The sequence below is a fragment of the Lepidochelys kempii genome, chromosome 10, assembly GCF_965140285.1.
Source record: "Lepidochelys kempii isolate rLepKem1 chromosome 10, rLepKem1.hap1, whole genome shotgun sequence".
NCBI classification, from domain to species: domain Eukaryota; kingdom Metazoa; phylum Chordata; order Testudines; family Cheloniidae; genus Lepidochelys; species Lepidochelys kempii.
The window spans coordinates 50,157,005-50,177,518 of record NC_136389.1 but is presented as its reverse complement, the minus strand read 5'-3'; the positions used below and the strand labels follow the sequence as shown (position 1 = coordinate 50,177,518).

General features: G+C 40.2%; 1 protein-coding gene across 6 annotated transcripts in view; it reads right to left on the bottom strand.

Moving 5' to 3' along the window:
• The window catches only part of SCAPER (S-phase cyclin A associated protein in the ER), a 345,099-nt gene that overhangs the window by 128,917 nt on the left and 195,668 nt on the right, over nucleotides 1-20,514 (bottom strand). For all 6 annotated transcript variants that reach the window (XM_073303508.2, XM_073303509.2, XM_073303513.2 and 3 more), the window contains one exon: nucleotides 9,298-9,424. In XM_073303508.2, the coding sequence (XP_073159609.1) occupies nucleotides 9,298-9,424 (127 nt within the window). The remainder of the gene's footprint in view (nucleotides 1-9,297; nucleotides 9,425-20,514) is intronic.

Genomic DNA, 20,514 nt, shown 5'->3' with positions numbered 1-20,514 from the left:
TACGCTACAGCTGGGGGGGGGTCGACCTAAGATACGCAACTTCAGCTACGCGAATAGCATAGCTGAAATCGGCGTATCTTAGGTCGACTTACCTGGCTGTGAGGACGGCTGTGAGTCGACCGCTGCTGTTCCCCCGCCAACTCCGCTTCCGCCTCTTGTGAGCTGGAGTTCTGGAGTTGACGGGGAGCGTGTCTGGGGATTGATTTATCGGATCTAGACGAGACATGATAAATCGATCCCCGATAGATCAATTACTACCCACCGATCTGGCGGGTAGTGAAGACCTGCCCTTAGAATGTAGCTATTTCTGAAAGGTAGCAGGATAACTGATAAGATTTTATATAAAGCTGGTTTGCTCATCTTATTTTTCCAGTTTTTAGTTATGCACAGTGTTGAATTCACTAGGGGCAGGTCAACACTAGAAGCGCTACATCAGCGCAGCTGCACCTCTGTAGTACCTCTGTGAAGACGCTCTAACCCGACAGGAGAGCACTCTCCCATCAGCATAATTACTCCATCACTGCAAGAAATGGAAGCAGGACAGCGTCTCCTGTCGACATAGCGCCGATGTGGACAGTGCTTAGATCACTGTAACTTGCGTCACTCAGGTAGGTGACTTTTTCACACTGCTGAGTGATGTAAGTTAGATCAACTTAAGTGGTAGTGCAGATTGGTTTTAGGTGGCTGTTTCTTATTGTAACTGTAGTAAATGTAAAAGCAGATAATAAATATAATGCAGTCAGGTGATGATCCTGCAAGTAGGACATATTCAGAGGCATCATCCCCACTGATATGCAACTGTGATGATAATTAAGTCCCTAAATAATTTGTCCCTATGGACTTTCAGTATCTCTTTAACATCACCTCCATTCTGGAGAAGTGGAAGTTCAAAAATTCTTTTGCACCCATTATCTGCTTCATAGTTGGTTGCCTAAAAAAAAAGGAGCATTATTGTCCTCTCTTGTCAATAACACTCAGAACTCTCAGGAAAACTGTTTCTCTATATTTGCATCCAACTACTGTAAGTATATTGAAATTTGCAATGAATATGAGAAGTACTTTGATCAAAACAGAGCAGACATTTTACAAAACAAGGAATTCTACAGAGATACTAAAATGGCAAACGTAATTGAAGGAGGTTTCACAGGAATTTGACAGATTATACTATTATTACAGTCAACAAAAATCTGGCTTGATCTAATTAACTAAGAACTGAAATACACAAGGATAAATTAAAAAAAATTATTAGGAGAAGCTACAGAACCTTTTCATCACTTGGTCAACATGAGAGATCCCCCTCCTCCCTCCAAAAAATGAATTGTTGAGACAAAAACAGAAGACTGTAATTGATAAAAATCTTGAGTTCCTTCCTTCTCTTTTTGAATTTAAAATTAAAGATTCAGATTTTTATCCCAAATCTAAGTTTGTGAAAGAGGCTGTACTATAATTTGTTGCATCAAAATGTGGAAATTGTGGAAATAAAGTCACAGAGGACAGTTGAATTTAGGATTTTATCAATTTTTAAAAGACCTGCCATCTGTTCAGCCAACTCTGCATCATTCTAGCATGTTTTCAGGATGTTCAGATTGGTTTGTACCTAACTATACAATATGCCTGGTGCGGAAACAACAAATGCATTGGCAAACGTCTACTGGTATCAAAAGACAGATATAAAAGAGTGGTAGGGCCTAATTACCTATCGACTGAAGATTCAATTACTGTGTTTTTTAAATTTTATTTTCAAAAATGCAAGCTTTTCATTTTGGACAATGTATGCGTGATCTGTTGTGTATCAGGAATACATATGCTTAGGAAATAAATTACATAATATGTTTTCTGTGTTTCTTTACATAGAGCTTTTGTAGGTTTTCCCTGGGGAATGAAAAAAATCACAAAGGCCCTGTGAGGAAGCCAATAGGCAGCAAGTGCAGATCGCTGAGCACTGGTATTGCATGGTCATGGCGAGATGATCCACTAGCAAGCAGGCCTCTGTAATCTACACTAGCTTCATGTAGAGCACATGACACTAGTCCAATCTAGAGGTGGCATGAATAATGGTAGCAAGGTCTGCATCTATGAGGAAATGCGGCTACTTCAAATGTAAACAGTTGTTTTGACACTACCAAATGCACAATCCCTCCCCATCTCTCTCACACACACACAAACACCGAGTTCATTGTACAAACCCTGCTTATTTGGGGTAAAGGGAGCAAATGTTATTCCTATATGCACAACTGCAACTTATCAAGCAGACAAGGTATTTCATACCATGAGTTGAGAAAAATCTGCGTCAGTAAATGCCATTACTCTGATATGCTGCTGCTAATATAGCCACAGGAAGAAAAGTGCTATTTTCACTATATTTACATTACTGATAGATTTTCCTTTGTTTTCACACTGCCATAATGATTCTCCTCATGCACTAACCTAAACTGGTTGGCTTGGTACTGTCTATGAATGCAAAATAAATAAATAAATAAAAAATAGAGGCTATAAAATTAAGAACAGCTATCTATATAGGGGGGCAATTATGGCCAATTGTGGTGGCTGTGGCTTTTGCGTATGTGGACAAAACAGGACTGCATCCATCAACTTTTTCACAAAGGCCACTGAAACAGCATTCTGATAGTTACTACTGACATGGAGCCCAGTTTCAACCAGTGCCTGAGTGCTGAAAGGCTCCATATGTCATCCGATCCACTGAGGCAGCAAGTATCCTGCAATCTGGTATATTTGTATAATTTTAAAGGATTGTTTTAATAACAAGATACACAGGAGCTGGCGTATTGCCATCAGGCTCTGTGCTACAGCAAAAACATGCAGCTGGTGGCTAGTTCTCCACTCAGGAAAAATCAGTATCATGACGACGCTGCTGGACGTGCACTCTCTCCAATTCCAGCAACAGCAGAGAGAGAGCTGCTACCAGAGAACAGCAGAATAATCAATATTTTAAAAACACCACTCATTTACAGAAATTGAATTAGTCATTAGCTTTTGGAATTCACTTCTTTGCCATCTGAAGTTACTACCGCTGGTCGGGTAGCTGAGATCTCAAGTGTCCCAACAATTTTTTAAAAATTTATTATATAAGGACCAAATCTCAACACCACTCATTTCTTCTCACGGATTTTTAAATGCATCACTTCCCAGCTACTCTTAACTACTAGGGCTATGCATAATACTCTCACATATAGGGTTCAGTAAGTCTGACTGGAATAAATTTAGAAGTGTTTGGATGGAACACAGAAGGTTACTCTATGTTCTTAGTTTTGCACAAAAGGAAATATTATTTTCTTAAGATATAGGGTATGAAACTTTCCAATTTCTCCCTAATTAAAAGTTTTTAAATCTTATCTTTTCTGCAGTTAAAAAATATAAAGCTAAATGAAAACTGTTCCTTTCTTTAAACAACCAAGGTAAAAATATATCTAAAGACTGAATTAGTAATAATAATATTCACCCGAGTACAGAAGAGAATAATCAGGAGTTAGAGTATAATTTGTAAATGACAAATTATACAAACAGCAATCTTTGCCTGGATTCTCCCAATCCCCAGATTATTAAACAGCAGTTCCACGTCTGGATGATTACATCTGAAAGAAGATATGCAAGCTGTGGGGAAGTGAGCTGAGTTTTTTGTACCATGATTATTTGTTTTTATTATTAGAACAATGATGTGCTCACACATATTTCAGTGATGCTGACATACTTACACTGGAACTCACTTTTTATTTTAAGTAGTTTAAAGACCATGTTTTAAGAATAAGAATTATGGAACCCGCAGAAATGTTCTACTCTGTACAAATCCCATTAATGGTACTCAAGGGTTTTCTTAATATCTTTATGCTGTATGTTATGTATATACGGTTGTATTCTACAAAACATGCAAGCTCCTTCTGAACAAAATAATGTAAATTCCATTGCCTATTTTTATATTACATTTTCTTTGTCCTCTTCAAAATATTACCACTTGTTTTCACTGTCAGGCTCAGTGATGCAAATGGTTAACAGTCAATTTATTATGAATGTATTTATTAGAACTGTACTCATACTTCATACAAAATAATTCAACTTTTAAGATAATATTCTAGGAGAAATTTCTTAGGACATATTATATATCATTTGATATTTCTTTAAATAGCAGTATGTATGATCATTATGTTTTCACTGTAACAACACTTTGTCAATATTTTCTTTGGGATGTGTGCTTGGCAGATTCTCACCATGAACTTTGCCATTTCGGGCTAATGATTACATGACCTGCTCTGAGTCTCTGCAGTAGCCCAGGAAGGGTCCTGGTTTCCCTGTTTCCTCTAGGGAGGGAGTAAACTGTCTTGGCTTATACTGTGCTGCCGACTGGAGAGAGAGGGAGCAGAATCAAAGCTCCATTTACTCTTGCCACCACTGGCTATTTTAGTGGGAAGCCACCTAGTGTGCCAGCTTTTGTGTAACCCATTCTTAGGTGCCTGTCTCCCTCCATTCACTATACATGGAGTCTGAGTGCCTAACTCAAGCTTCGTGATTCCCACTGACTTTCTAGGCACCTCAGTTAGGTGTGGCAATGCTGAGCGTTGCAATGCCTAAGTTCCTCTGTTGAGCTAGCCCTTACTGCTTTGTATCACCAAGTAAGCTTGGTCATGATTTGGACCTTAAGTAGCAACTTTCCTCAACACAGCATGGAACACTGCCCACATTTTATATTGCTAGGTCCTGTGTGTGATTTTTTCCTCTCACCTAAGGTGTCTATTTGCCAATATATCTGCACAAATTTATGTGAAATTAATGGATTTCACACAGCTAACCATCATTAACGGACATGGTCATATAAACCCCATATGCATGTGTAAGAAAATAGAATCCTATCGTATTACAAACGTAACACACACACATATATGTATTATAAAATATGCACTTTCAATGAAATCATCATCTACTGAATATTACTCTTTTATAAGCAAATATATTTAAATAAACTGCTAATTTGTTTTCCTCAAATTGGTTTCATGCTCTACCACTAATATAAATAGTTGTGTAAAATAAGAAATATATAATTGCTATAAGGTATCAATTGTAGTGAAATGACTCACAATGAATCTGTTTGAGACACTGATTAGAGGAAAATTCATGCACATTTATTTTTGATTTTTCTTTTCATTTAATTTATTGCAATATAGAAAAATTAGCAGTGGTAAGAGAAAGACTTCATCCTCTTTACAGTTCTATAATTACAGTGTAGATCAGTGGTTCTAAAACTTTTGTACTGGTGATCCCTTTCACATAGCAAGCCTCTGACTGCGACCCCCCTTATAAATTAAAAACACTTTTTTATATATTTAACACCATTATAAATGCTGGATGCAAAACGGGGTTTGGGGTGGAGGCTGACAGCTCACGACATCCCATATAATAACCTCACGACCCTATTAGGGGTCCCAACCCCCAGTTTGAGAGCCCCTGGTGTAGATCATTAAGTATGATAAGGGTGAAATATAGAAAACAAACCAAATTTTGACTTGAGCAATGGCTTCATTTTCAAAACATAATTTAAAGCGTATGTTTGCAATATTTCTTGAAAACAACTATAGTTACTATTCCATTATCTGACTGGCACCAATGTTAAAAGAGCAAAGATAAACTATGTTATCCTGGTAAATATATATGCAGCACTGGTTTGAATGGAGCACTCTAGAACACAGATATGTAATATATGCTTGCTTGCCTTTTATCAGAAGAATTCAATTTCTTCTTAGATCAGAAGAGTTCAATTTCTTTTATACAATAATTAAACTAGAATTGCTAAAACTATGGTTCATCTTATATACTATTGGATCGGAACAAAATAAGCTTTTGAGTTATAAAAGTTATATTGATTGTTTAAAGAATTCTTTTTTTCTCCCTTACACCATAAGTTAATGGAAGAATGTACTGTTAATTGCACTAATGATGTCCACTTTTGGAACTTATTGAATAACAGCCTGACCTTGAGAGCTGCTGAATACCTCAAACTCCCACCGAAGTTCACCCCAATGTAGCTTAGAGCAGAATTTGGCCTACGGTCTTCTATTTTTGAGTAATCACTTATGTGAATACAGATTGTATTGCCATTTCCATGCTACAAAAACCCTCGATCAAAGGATTGATTCTACTGTAGCTATTAAATAAATGAAAATGCATTTCAACCTGTACTATGCAGCATTGCTGTAGACCTGAAGAAGATCTCCGTGTAACCTTGAAAGCATCTCTTTCTTACCAACAGAAGTTGGTCCAATAAAAGATATTACCTCACCCATCTTGTCTCTCTTTCAACCTATAACACAGTCATGAAACAATGTACCATCACAAAGCTGACACAGGACTTCCTAAGATACCTAGTACCACCATAATAATGGAAATAATGGGCTAAATTCTTTCCTGTCATATAGTCCAGGAAACCCCAATGGGTTTGATTCTCAGTTACTCCAGTCCTGTGGTTGGGGCAGGAATGAAGAGGAATTAAAGGTAAATTTAAGTCACCTTTGTGCTCCTGTACTCTGGAGTCATTCAGGAGCTTTCCTGGTCCCCAGTGTAAGTTGGAGTAACCTGAAGGCTGCTGCAACTTACTTTCTGCTTCCCATGGCCTCTTACAGGCTCTGGAAATCAGAAAATAACCACAGTACATGGAATTTCAGCCATGTCCCCCTTGACACCCTGACCTAACCCCTATACCTTTGGGCCTGGGGCCAGGACAACTGTAGAGTCCTTCTACTAGTTTTATATCAGCCAGGAGAGCTCTCTGCACTGTGGATATTATATGGGGCATTTCCATACTTTTAAGGAACTTTTACACTGCCAGAGTTGTGTAAAGTGGACAATGTAAATAAGAATCATGCCCATTGTCTTCAATGGATTTGCAGAAGGTGTAAAGACAAAATTTGGCTCACTTAAGTGCCATTACTTATGCTGTAGAATGGTGACTTACATTGCAATGTGCCGTGTATAGCATGCAGTAAAACACAGGGGAAACATAAAAGGCTTGCCAGCAGAAGAGGAACACCTCACCCTTCCCAAAAAAACCAACCCAACATATCAGGTCTGATACTTCACTGCTTTGCACACTTTGTACGTTTATTTACACCTGTGCAAGGTGCTGATTTGACAGTATTTTACTCTGCACTCATTTTGCAGAGGTGTAAAGGAGTACACATGATGCAAGGGAGAGGAGAACTGGCCCATGTTCTCCAAGTGCCTGATCCAAAGCCCACTGATATCAATAGAAAGACACTTATGGACTTTAGTGTATTTTGTATAGGCTCTAAAAGAAGATACAGGCAAATTATTTAATTGTGGAATGTACTATTTCAACCAGTGAAAATTTTCACTTCAAGTACAAAGAAAAAAAAGCAAACTAAAGAGAACTTTTCAAACTTTAGTTCTTTGTAACATTTCTAATAAGAAATGGGATACTTCCTTCTTAGCTTGCGAATATCAGTAGCAATATAAACGATACTTCAATTTCACTTTGACAGCAATAACAACAAATGTTTTTTTCCTTTTTGCTGAAAACCATCACTCAGTACCGTTTACCCAAGCAGTCTGTCTCTGAGCTCTGTGACCCGCTATACTTTGTAATATAGGCAGCATGCTGTCATTTTAACCTTCTAACATGATGGCAAAGGAAACAAAAATGGCAACCATTCCTATGGCGATGTAATAATTGTATTAATTGCTTTTCAAAAATGGGCAAGAGGGAGGAAAATGAGAGAGGCTTAAAAGATACTAACTACTCTAAACTGAATGTTGTGAGTTTGAGAATTTCTGTGCTAAAAAAAAGTAAAAACACAAGTCCATCAGTGAATCTGAAAGCTAACTGTGAAAGTAGCATGGCCATTTGAAATATATACAGGTTAAGGGAACAAAAGATTTACAAGGCTAGATTTTCTCATTTATTTGGAACTTTCTGTGCCAGTCTGGCAAAGTAAATAAGCCAGAGAGCTGCTGAATTTTCCTAGCTAAGGATTCTCCTGATGCAAATGAGCTGCAAGCTGGTGCAGCTGTGGGGGGCAGAGTGAGGGCACAAAAGGGAGCAATAGCCTGCCAGCAGCAGAATTCTAATACCTCAAACAGCACCGGAGCCAAGGCTGCTCTACCCTACGCTGGGGTTATAGCCAGTGCAGAACCGGCCTCACAATCAAAGAGTCGTGGCTGGCTATTTTGCAGCCCCCTCAGTTGCATTCGAAGGATAACAGGTATATCTAAGAATTTAGGCCACAGTCTTTCCTTAGTCTGTATGTGTGACTGCCATAATTGTCATGGTTGGTATGCACAAACACAGAGTGGAGGACTTCTACAGGACTTAAATATTGTTATTTGAGCATTTGTGAAATCTGAATGAACTTGAAGTGAAGGAATATTTGCCACAATTTAATATAACATAACATTACACTTCGTGACATGGGTCACAGAAAATTTTGCTTCTCTAACTTCCATCAACTTATATATTTCGGCAGATATGAAATTACTTATTCAGGTTCATAAGACTTGCAGCTGGCTCCCTACTTAAATCTGGCAGTATTCTAAAATATCAGGAAAGGCAACTGGAAAAAATCCATGTCAAATCCATCTGTTTAAACTTCGTTTACTTGTGGTAACAGCATACACATGTCTAAAGTTACTGATAAACCACAGAAAGCTTATGTAATCCTGTTGCTATCCAAAACTAAAACCAATATTCATCTTCATCTAATAACCAGAGAAAATCACTGTACACATGTATCACATATTCAGTGATGGTCTTTAATTTATCTGTTAAAAAAGGGCAGGGATTTTCACAAAATTAAGAAAAGGGGAGAAATGCACTCCCTGCATCTCAGGTTTTATTGGAAAAATCTGTTTAAGCAGTAACAAAAAAAAATCTGACTAGTTTTTCTATAAAGTCATATTTTCGTTTGTTGTAACTTCTGTTATATTAATTTTTTTTTAATAAAGAGCAAAAAAGAAAATTTCTCACATGAAAGCTACCTAAGAACATAAGAAATACCATATATACCAGAAGTCCATCTATTTTGGTATTCTCTCTCTGACAATGGTCAGTATCAGATGCATCCGGGGAAGGGGCTGGAATCTTCAGAATGGTCAATTATGTAACAGCTAGCTCATATGGAAGCTTTCTTCCTAACTCCCTTCTATTACACATGCAACACCCTGAAGTAGGAACATTTATAACTCCTATATTCATGTACATACATGTTGAATGCTTTCTTGATTCCAACTAAGCTGTGCATTCCATGGGTTAATTATGAACTATGTAATAAATAATACCTCCTTTTCCAGAATACGAGAAATCTCTCCTAAAGTCCTGTCCAGAGCAGAAACCTTGTTGTTTGCCAATGAACTGCTATCCTGTACTTGGAACTGCTTTAGAAGATCTTTTGCTAATCGCTGCAGCCTTCAACATTAAACAAAAGATAAAAATGAGTTAAAAGAGAAAAAAGTTACATTCAAGTAAAATTGCATCTTATAAAGATACCTACTGAAACTTTATGAGCCTCAATTTGATTAAAATAACTAAGAAAAATCTACATACAGGTATTTTTACTCATACTGCAGTAGCATCCAAAATGTGTACCACAGAGGAAGGCAGCCCCAGCTTAGAAAGAACACACTCTAAAAGGACAAGGAGATGAAGAAAGGGGGAAGTAAGGCAGCATGCAAGTAAAGAGATTAGGGCAATCATAAGCACTTATTAGTCGCCTGTTTGTTTGCTGCTGCTGCTGTCTTTTTTAAGTTAATCACAGTTAATTTCCCGCATCCTTCCTCCACAACTCAACCAATTTGTCTTTCCCAGCTTCAGTTCCAGTATCCTTTTACCTTCTCCTCCCAGCATTCAATTATCTCCCTCCACAAAGATGAGCAATTCACACAGGAGAAGAGTAAGGAATATAGAAAAGTAGATGATTTAACTAGTTTCTTAAGAAGTGGGTTTTTAGGGGAAACTGAAATGAAGAGAGTACAGTGGCTTTACAGACCAGTTCAGGAATGGCATTCCATTCACTAGAGGCCAAAAAGAAAGTGTGGTGGTAGCTGTGGAAGATATAGAGATAAGGTGGGATGGAGGTGGTTTCATTGGTGGAGCAGCATGAATGTGGGAGGATGACATAAGAAACAAGTAGGGATAAGTAAGGAAGGAAGTTATGCAGGACCTTGAAATGGATCATAAGGAGTCTGAACATCATGAGTGGGGGAAGGGAGAGCCAGGAAGCATTCACAGTGAGGGGAGCGGGGGGAGGGGAAGAATGACAGGAAAGGGAAGATGATCTTAACTAGTACCAGAAGGTTAAAAAGAGAATCAGCATGTCTGTAGAATCTATATCAAGATCATTTGTAGTTAATGATTTAATAAAAATTCTAAATGGGGGCAAGGCCTAAGCAGGGAGAGCTCCTGCTTAATCAGTGGAAGATGTTATTTTTTATTTCTTTCACTGAAAAACAGTTAAGTAAATAAATCTATAAAAAGACTTCATACGACTCTGAATCTTGAGAGTTAAAATGCCCAATAAAAGTAAAAATAAAAATGATCATCAGGATTTCTTTAAGCCTAGGACATGTTAGCATCTGGTCAGCTGAACCCGCTGACATTCAGCCAGAGGGTTTTTCTGGGAAAGGAATGCTAACAGTGGGTTAAGTCCAGACAAGATATTCTCTGCACTGCCAGGCCTTCTATGAAAAATAAAATTGAAAGAATTTCTTCTGTACTTACTAAACTGGGAGCAAAGATGGAAAAAAGAAGAAAAAGTGTAGAACTTGGGACTGCAAATCTCATTAACTAAATACTGTGACTGAACAACAGAAGCAGGTTACAAAATTAGTGAAAAGCAGAATGGCTGCAGCCCATACTTAGAAAATCAAGTAAGATCTAGAAATGTAAGCAGTCTAGGCAGTTTTAGAGGAAGGTGATTCAGACCTACTTTATCTTCTGGAAAATCTGTAAGATTTTTTAATCTAAATAAAGATCTATTTGAAAATAACTTCTGCATTCCCATGAGGAAAACCCATAAAACTTCATTAAAAAGAGAGAAGCACCATAATCACAACTCTGTCTGATCTGAGAGAGCAAGATGGAATTCTGCTTGCTGTAGGTAGTATAAAAAGAGCAGAAATCAAATGGGAGTAAGATCTGAGATCAGCCATGCAGGCCAAAAGAAGGGACTTTGATGCTCTTTGAGAATTTGGTGGATAAAGATGATAAAGTCTCATTTTTCTATATAGCAAATCTTAAAGCGTCTTTTGATGAGAAAGTGTGTATATGTATGTTTGTTTTATCTACATCTATGTGCGGATCAGACATCAGTGTCCAGAGTAATTAACATTATCTAAGACGCTGCTCAAGGCAAGCACAAGGATTAGAGAGAAGTGAAAAAGGTCTTACTGAATAATTATAATTAAGGCTAAGATTTTGTCACTGATATTTTTAACAAAAGTGAGGCACAGGTCATGAGCAATAAAGAAAAATTCATGGAAGCTCGTGACCTGTCCCTGACTTTTACAAAAAATATCCGGGACAAAATGGGGAGCTCAGCCAGCGGTGGTGCGGGGCACGCAGGGCGGCTCAGAGCTCCCGGCCCCTGCAGGCTGAAGTCACAAAGGTCTCTGGAAGTCACAGAATCCGTGACTTCCACGACCTCTGTGACAAAATCGTAGCCTTAATTATACTATTAAACTGCCATCTCTGTTGACAAGTTCCCTTGGTTCCTTCCCAAGTTGGAAAGGCCTTTTTGTGTGCACTTGGCAATACACCATTGCGCAGAGACTGTCCGGTTTGGCCAATGTACAATGGCAGAGGGGTAATGCTGGCACATGATGGCATATATCACATTGGTAGATGTGCAGGTGAATGAGCCCCTGATGGCGTGGCTAATGTGATTAGGTCCTATGATGGTGTCACTTGAATACATATGTGGTCAGAGTTGGCATCGGGCTTTCTTGCAAGGATAGGTTCCTGAGTTAGTGTTTTTGTTGTGTGGTGTGTGGTTGCTGGCAAGTATTTGCTTCAGGTTGGGGGGCTGTCTGTAAGCGAGGACTGGTCTATCTCCCAAGACCTGTGAGAGTGAGGGATCATTTTTCAGGATAGGTTGTAAATCTTTGATGATGTGCTACACATCTACCAATGTGATATATGCCATCATGTGCCAGCAATGCCCCTCTGCCATGTACATTGGCCAAACCAGACAGTCTCTACGCAAAAGAATACATGGACACAAATCTGACATCAGGAATCATAACATTCAAAAACCGGTAGGAGAACACGTCAACCTCTCTGGCCACTCAATAAAAGACTTAAGGGTGGCAATTTTGCAACAGAAAAGCTTCAGAAACAGACTCCAGCGAGAAACTGCTGAGCTTGAATTAATATACAAACTAGATACCATTAACTTGGGTTTGAATAGAGACTGGGAGTGGCTGGGTCATTACACATATTGAATCTATTTCCCCATGTTAAGTATCCTCACACCTTCTTGTCAACTGTTTAAATGGGCCATCTTGATTATCACTACAAAAGTTTTTTTCTCCTGCTGATAATAGCTCACCTTAACTAATTAGCCTCTCACAGTTTGTATGGCAACTTCCAACTTATCTGTATGTATATATATTTCTTCTTACTATACGTTCCATTCTATGCATCCGATGAAGTAGGCTGTAGCTCATGAGAGCTTATGCTCTAATAAATTTGTTAGCCTCTAAGGTGCCAACAAGTACTCCTGTTCTTTTTGCGGATACAGACTAACATGGCTGCTACTCTGAAACACCATTATATTGTTACATATTACTGAGAGTCTGTATAAATGCTTTAATTAAAAGTTAATAATTTGGAGTACTGAGAAACTAGAACGTTATCTATGGCTGGAGCAGATTTGCTCATTACTTAGTTATTTTCCCTCCACCCAAATAAGATGGGCACTGACTCATACTAATTTGTTTCATCTGGAATGATCTTTGTTTACTGGAAGTGCTCGTTAGTTTTAATGTTAGACTGCATATTTGACAGTAGGAATTTTTCTTCTCTTTTTGGATTATATTGACTTTGACCTTTTTATAAAGACTGAGCAAAAAACGTGTGGCTATTATTAACAACAACAATTTCTAAGTTAAATGTATGGTCTGAATAATGTTTATTGTATTTTTGGATGCCCATCTAAACTATGCACTGGAACCGTATGGCTTCTTGATGACTTATGTCTCAATTTTTAAAAATTCTGAAGTTGCGGATGGTATAGTATGTCTCTCTCTGAAAGATGGATTGTGGAAGGGTATATAATGGAAGAGTTAAGATTGCTTTTGGAATATGCAATGTGATATTTTACATATATACATTTAATTAAGAGACTGTATAAACTGTGAGTGTAATTAAATACCATCTTTCCTGCAATGTAGAGTTTAGGAGTTCTGCAGGGTCCCTGATTCTCCTTATCTCACACTGACCTGAAAAAAGTCCCCTCCAAAGCATATGTGTCTAGGGAGGCAAAATCTGGTCTATTGCAAATCGACACTACAGAACAATGTTCAAAAAGAACTTTTGTTGAAAGTCTTGTCATAATGGGTTATGAACCAACGAGGCTGGTAATTAAGAGATGAGAATAACTTAGTGATGTGCTGGATGGTACTCTTGGGGGCTTTTGGGAACTCTTTTACCATCAAATTGAAGGAAGAAATGGGGTGACTCCATTAATCTAATGGAGCTGTGCCTTGGATACAGCTCTATCATCCTTGCCAGAGATAATTAATTCTGAACAATAATATTTTTTTAACTCTGCAAAGTACCAGATTGTGTCAAGTATTTTAAACAATCCCAGGGAAAGATATTCTCCAACTCTGTTCCTTCACTTCAACACAGACCCTATTTCAAACCAGACACACACACACACACACACGCCTCTTACGGCTATATGAGGGCAGCGCCGCCACATCCTCCATCAATTCCTTTGTATTGAACTATGGTGGCTCAAAACTCAATGCAGAGGGAACGGATGGAGGCTCGTGGAATACATAAATATATAAAATGAATTTTAATGTTCTTCTCCAGTGATTGTGGGTGTGTCCTCTCCTCCTCTGGAATAGAGTGGGAGCCATTGTTTGTAATGGGCTCACCCCCTTCAACACAGGATAGTGGGCTACTGATGAAAAAGGAGGAGAGTGAGTGAAGGAGCTGCTTGAGAGAGTGAGAGTAGAGTTCCCTCTCTTTCTAGGGAAAGCCAAGGAGCAAGCTAGTTGTGGGAAAGCCAGGCTGCTGTAGAAGTTGGTTGAAGGAGCATCTACCAGGGATGAGGACCAAGTATAGCAAGGATTGTGTCATTAGCAGTGAGAGATACCAAAGTCCTTACTTTGATTATAGATGTAACTGTAGCAGAATGTCAGTGGAACTGAATCTTGTGACAGGATAACAGTCATTCAATGTGAAGTACATACTGAGGTCTTTATATGTAGACATATTGGAATGAAGCCGAGACCTTTATTTTTGAACTGGGGAACTATTTTCCAGTTTTATTGACAGTTTTGCTACCATACTAAATCATTATTTATGGAATGCTCTGGCAAGTCAAAGTAGAACACATCTTATATTTATAGCAAAGAATGGTTTTGATTAATTATATTTGGATAAAAACTCTGTTTCATATTAAATATTTTTCTTTGGTGGATATACAGTGAGAAAATAGCCTAAATTAGAACAACACAAAAATGATATTGCATAAAAGGGAAGAAACTTGTACCTACCTGTATTGTAATCGTTGTTCTTTGAGATGTGGGTGCAAATGTGTATTCCACTCAGGTGATGCACGCCCAGTGTGCTGCAGCCAGGGAGTTTTCTGCAGCAGTATCTGTTGGTGCAGCACACGTGCCCTATGCTTCCTCATGGCCGCTCCTACAGCTATATGCGGGCAGCACCGCCACATCCTCCATCAATTCCTTTGTACTGAACTATGGTGGCTCAAAATTCAATGCAGAGGGAACGGACGGAGGCTTGTGGAATATGTGTGCAATCATATTTTGAAGAACAATGGTTACAGTACAGGTAAGTAATCAGATTTTCTTCTTTGAGTGGTTACATGTGTATTCCCCTCAGGTGACTCAAAAACAGCACTGTCAGGAGGTGGGGCTCCAAGTATATTTAAACAGTGACTCAATATTGCTTTCCCAAAGTTTGAATCACATCCTGAAGCTGTTGTCATGGCATAATGATGAGCGAATGTATGCACGGAAGACCAAATAGCAGCTCTACAAGTGTATAGTATGGGGATGTCGCTTACAAAAACTACCAAGGTTGCTTGAGCTCTTGTTGAATGGGCCAATAGTCTTTGGGAGGGAGGGGCATTTGCTACCCTGCATGCCACTGCAATACAGGGATTAATCCATTTGGAAACTATCTGTGCTAAAACTGCCTGACCTCTCATTCTGCTATCATATGAAACAAAAAGCCAAGAAGACAGCCTGAAAGTCTTGGTCCTATATAGACAGAAGGCCAGTGCTTGCCTAACGTCCAAAATATGCAGATTTGAGTGCCATTTTGGAGAAAAAACCAAGTAAGTATATTGCCTGGTAAAAATGAAAATGTGAACTTTAGTTTATGATTTTGGATGCTGTCTCAAACCTAATTTATCTTTGAAAAATAACATTGTGACGGTCTATGCGGCTAGGGTCAGGGCAGCACGGCCCAGCGTCCAGAGTCAACAGAGTAGCCCTGGGGTGCAGAGCAGAGTGGCCTAGTGGCCAGAGTTTAATGGAGCCGCCCTGGGGGTGCAGAGCAGTGTGGTCTAGTGGCCAGAGTCAATGGAGCAGCCCTTGGGTGCAGGGCAGCATGGCCTAGCGCCCAGAGTCAATGGAACAGCCCTTGGGTGCAGGGCAGCATGGCCTAGCGCCCAGAGTTCAATGAGGGTGGGGCACCCACTAAGGGGTGTGGCTGCCCCTGTAGGAGGCCCGGGCCCACCTGACTCCACCGGGCCCCAATCCAGGACCCTAACAGTGGTGTAGCAACTTCCCACTGACTCATCACGGGGGTCCTACCGAAACACACTGAGGTTTCCTGGGTGGGAGGTACCACTCCATCACCTTCTCTGGGTCACTTCCTACCAGTATGTGTGCTGGCGTCTCCTATAAGACTTCAGATTCTCCGTGGTCAGTTGGGCCAGTCATCTCCATGGCTCCTCCAGCCACCAGGGTTCAAGCAGGCCCAGGGAAGCTCTGATTCCTGGTGCAGTCAGGGGTGGTGGCTGGCCCCTCGCAAGAGCTTCCCAGAGAGGTCCTTCCTCTTTGGCCTCCATCCCAGAATGAGCTGGGCTTCTTCCCTTTATACTGCTAGAGCATTTGGAGCATGCCCAGTCCCATTGCAGAGGCGGGACTTCTGCTGTCAATAATATGGGCTTAACCCTGTCTGGGCTAGTGCGGGGTAAGCAGACCCTGACAAAAACATATAGGATGTACTACCATGACAGCCTGAAGTGTCCCCATTCTCCTAATCTGATGAGAAAGGATGCCTTTTGAGTCAGGTGAAGCCAAGAACAGGTCACCAAAGGCTAAAATGGAGGACCCATTAGTGCCACTAATACAGTGCTGAGGTCCCAAAGTGGTACTGTATCTTTACAGAAGGAGAAAGGCAAACATTTCCTTTTAAAAACCTAGAAACTATGGAGCTGGAAAAAAACAGATCTCCCTTGAATGGAAGATAGATAGCTAAGTGGACTCTCAGCAAGGTAAGAGAAAGACCTGAGGATCTGAGGTGTAACAGGTACTCAAAAAAGTCTTTAATCTTAGCTTTTGCTGGGTGAATTCTGTGAATAGTAGATCAGATCAAAAAACACTTTCATTTAGCCAAATACAGAGACTTAGTGGATTGCTTTCTACTGTTAAGAAATGTCTCCTGAACAGACACTGAGCAGTGTTTGTCCACTTGATCCAACCACTCAACAGCCATGCTGTGAAGTGCAGACTATTAAGATCTGGGTGCCACATTTGTCTGTGTTGCTGGGAGAGCAGATTTGGAAGAGGAGGCAGAGACCATGGGTTTGAATTGAGAGAACGTGAAGATCCAAGAGCAAGAGCTGTCTCGAGCACATTGGCAATGATAAGAATTATCTTGGTGTGTTCTTGTTTTAAATTGAGAACTTGTGGGATGAGTGGAATGGGGGAAATGTATACATGAGACTCGATCCTCATCTCAGCAGAAATGTGTTGGTTATCAAGTCTGGACTATGACTTACTGAAGGACAGAACTGATGGCATTTCTTGTTGCCTTTTGTTGCAAATAGGCTGACGGCTGGAATACTCCAAATTTGAAAGATGGTCCTCAGCATACTGTTCTTGAGGGACCATTTATCATTCTAGGAGAATTCCGTTCCTGGGTAATCGGCCATCTGTTTCTGGGAGACAGCTAAGTGAGCTGCAATGGAAGTAGCCTTCCCTGGTGCCAAAGTTCCAGAGATTCATCAGTCTTGGCAAAACTGACTGGATCACCTCCCTCCCTATATGTTTAGGTAGTACACCATGGTTGTATTGTCGGTCAATTTCTGGATCGACAAGTCCTTGAAGTGAGGGAGAAAGGCACAACAAGCCTTGTGAATTGCCCAGAGTTCAAGGACATTGGTACAAATATCTGCTTCTTGCTCTGGTAATGACTGTCCTGGATGTAAGGGGCTGAGAGATATGTTGTTTTGATCCAGGGAACATAGGATCACAGAAGGAACCTAGAACAACTTGTCTAAGGGTGTCTGTTTAATGAATAAACTAGCTTTAGCCACTCTTGACAGATGTGCAGGTTCAGCCTGGAATGTTGGCTCACGTAAGTACATGAGGCCATATACCTAGTAGCCTGAGGCACACTCGACAGCAGTCGTAAAGTGTGACTTGAGAAATATGCACAGCTTGTGAATTGTGAATGAACTGAAATTTGTCCTAAGGGAGACAAGCCATCGAATTCCTAGAATTGAGTAGGATCCTGATGAACTCAAATTTTCTGTATTGGGACCAACATGCATTTTCCCTTTTTTAGAATGAGTCCCAGACAGTCAAAGAGACAGATGATGAACTAAACGTGGTGAAGTACCTGATGTTTCAATCTGCCTCACACCAACCAATCATCCAGATAAATGAAGATGTGAATTCCCTTTCTCCTCAAGGTCGCCACCTCCACTATGCAGTAGGTAAATACATGCGGAGCTGACAACAGGCCAAACCAAAGTACTGTGTATTGATAATGTTGACCCATTGCTACAGATCTCAAAACTTCATGTGACTTGGCAGAACTGCCACATGGAAATAGGCATTCTGGAGAGAAAGGGTAGCAAACAAGCACCGTGATGTAGGGAAGAATGGACTGATGCTAGGGAAACCAGGTGAAATTTTATATCTCTGATGAACTTGTTGATATTTTGAAGGTTCAGTATGGGACTCAGACCCTCTCTTGGACTTGGGGATCAGAAAGAGTCATGGATTAAAACTCCTTTCCCCAGTGCCAAAGGGAAATTCTTCTATGGACCATAGAGTGAGCACAGTCTGAACTTCCTGAAGGAGCATTGACTCCCTGAGACGGTTCCCCAAAAAGGGATAGAGGAGATGAGTGGGAAAGGGGGGAGTGAGAAGAATTGGATAGAATATCCCAGTCTCATAGTCTTTAGGATCCATTTGTCTGTGGTTATGATCTCTCAAGCACTGAGGAAGTGGAATATCTGTCTCCATGCATGGGGGGGAGATAGCAGAAAGATCGCCAGCAATTATATTGCTGTCTTTGAAGGAGAAGTCAAATGTGCTACTTCCAAACAGCAGACTGAGGATGAGCTGGCTGATTCATACTGGAATTGGTGGATCTCCTTCTCTGTGATTTGTGCTTCCTCCTCAAAAAATTCTATGACCGTGAGCAGCTCCGGTTTGTTTTAGGAGTCCTCTTTTGGGGAAGCTCGGGATAAGAAGACCAACACCTCTTCCTCAGAGGAGAGACTGAGGCCATGTCTACATTAGAGCGCTTACAGCAGTACAGCTGTAGTGATGCAGCTGCGGCGCAGTAAGATCTCCCATATAGCTGCTCTAAGCTGACAGAAGAGAGCTCTCCCGTTGACATAGTGCTGTCCACACCAGTGCTTCTGTTGGTGCAACTTATGTCGCTTAGGGCAGTGTTTTTTCTCACTCATGTGCGACCTAAGTTACACTGACAAAAGTGCTAGTGTAGACATAGCCTGAGTCTAGGGGTCTGTCAGAGACCACTGCAGCCTCGTTAGTGGACCTCAGGTAGGCAACAGGTGTTTGGTTGAGGGTCCTGGGGCTGAGCTGGGTCTCATGGCCTGCTTCATAAAGTGTTGCTTGAGGCACAGACCTTTGGAAATCTGCATTCTTTTTTTGAAAGAATGGCAGATACTGCACCTATCCTTAATGTGCCCCTCGCCAAGACAGAGAAGGCAGAGCATGTGAGGGTCACTATCTGGGATAGACATGCTACATGACAGGCATTGCTAAAAGCCCGGGGAGTGCTGCATGTCACCAGTGTCTAGCATTGAAGACTAATTACTAACCAACAAAATAAAACCCTAAAACAGACTAAAATAACAAAAGAAATCTAATTATGGGGTACTAACTTCTATTTACAGGGAAGGCAGAGAACTAATCTTGCTGACTACAAAGAGAAAAAATCATGAGGTAAACTGCCCAGGAAGCTCCAACTCAGGCTATGGGTGGTGATAAGGAACTGACAGGGTCAGGGGAGTGCCACTCTCGTATAGCCTAAGGAGGGGCCAGGAGAAGGTGCAGGATGCATGCACGGACCCAATGGGTACTGCTGCAGAAAACACTCTGGCTCTTGTGTACTGGGCACCCACACACCTGAGTGGAATATACATGTATAACCACTCAAAGAAGAACTCTTGCTTCTCTTCCTCGACCCAACAAACTGTACATTGGATCTCCTCACTTATATTTCAGCCATAGGCCCCAATTCAGGACAACATTTAAACATACATTAAAGCCCATTATTATTCAGCAAAGCACTTAAGTACATGTTTAAGTAAGGAAGTGCTTAAATCCCTTAAGTAAAGATTTCTTTCAAACTACATGACTGGATGGAGACACACTGGAGGTTGCACAATCTAATAACTATGAGGGTTTATGCTGAAATATATTTTAGTAATCATTAAAATAATATTAATGTGTTAATATAAAATATGATTTTGTATTGACTACTCAGAACTCTAGTCTCAAGTATGAGTGTTTTCTTTGCATAGTTTTGATGTGCTTCTTTCTTAATATATCCTATCACTAACACTTTCAAAGGTGGACTACATCTACACAAAAATTAATATAAAAGCAAAAAAGACTATTAAAAATGGCTTTTCTCCCCTGCCCCTTTGTAACTGAACATGGGCTGGTGTCCCGTCAGATTAAGAAAGAGGCAAAGCAAGTGTAAAATTATGGGCAAAACATTCGATTTTGTGACAGAAAAGTGGCCACTTCATTGGTTGGAGGACTGTTTCACCACTGCAGAGAGTAATTCTAATATTTTAAACA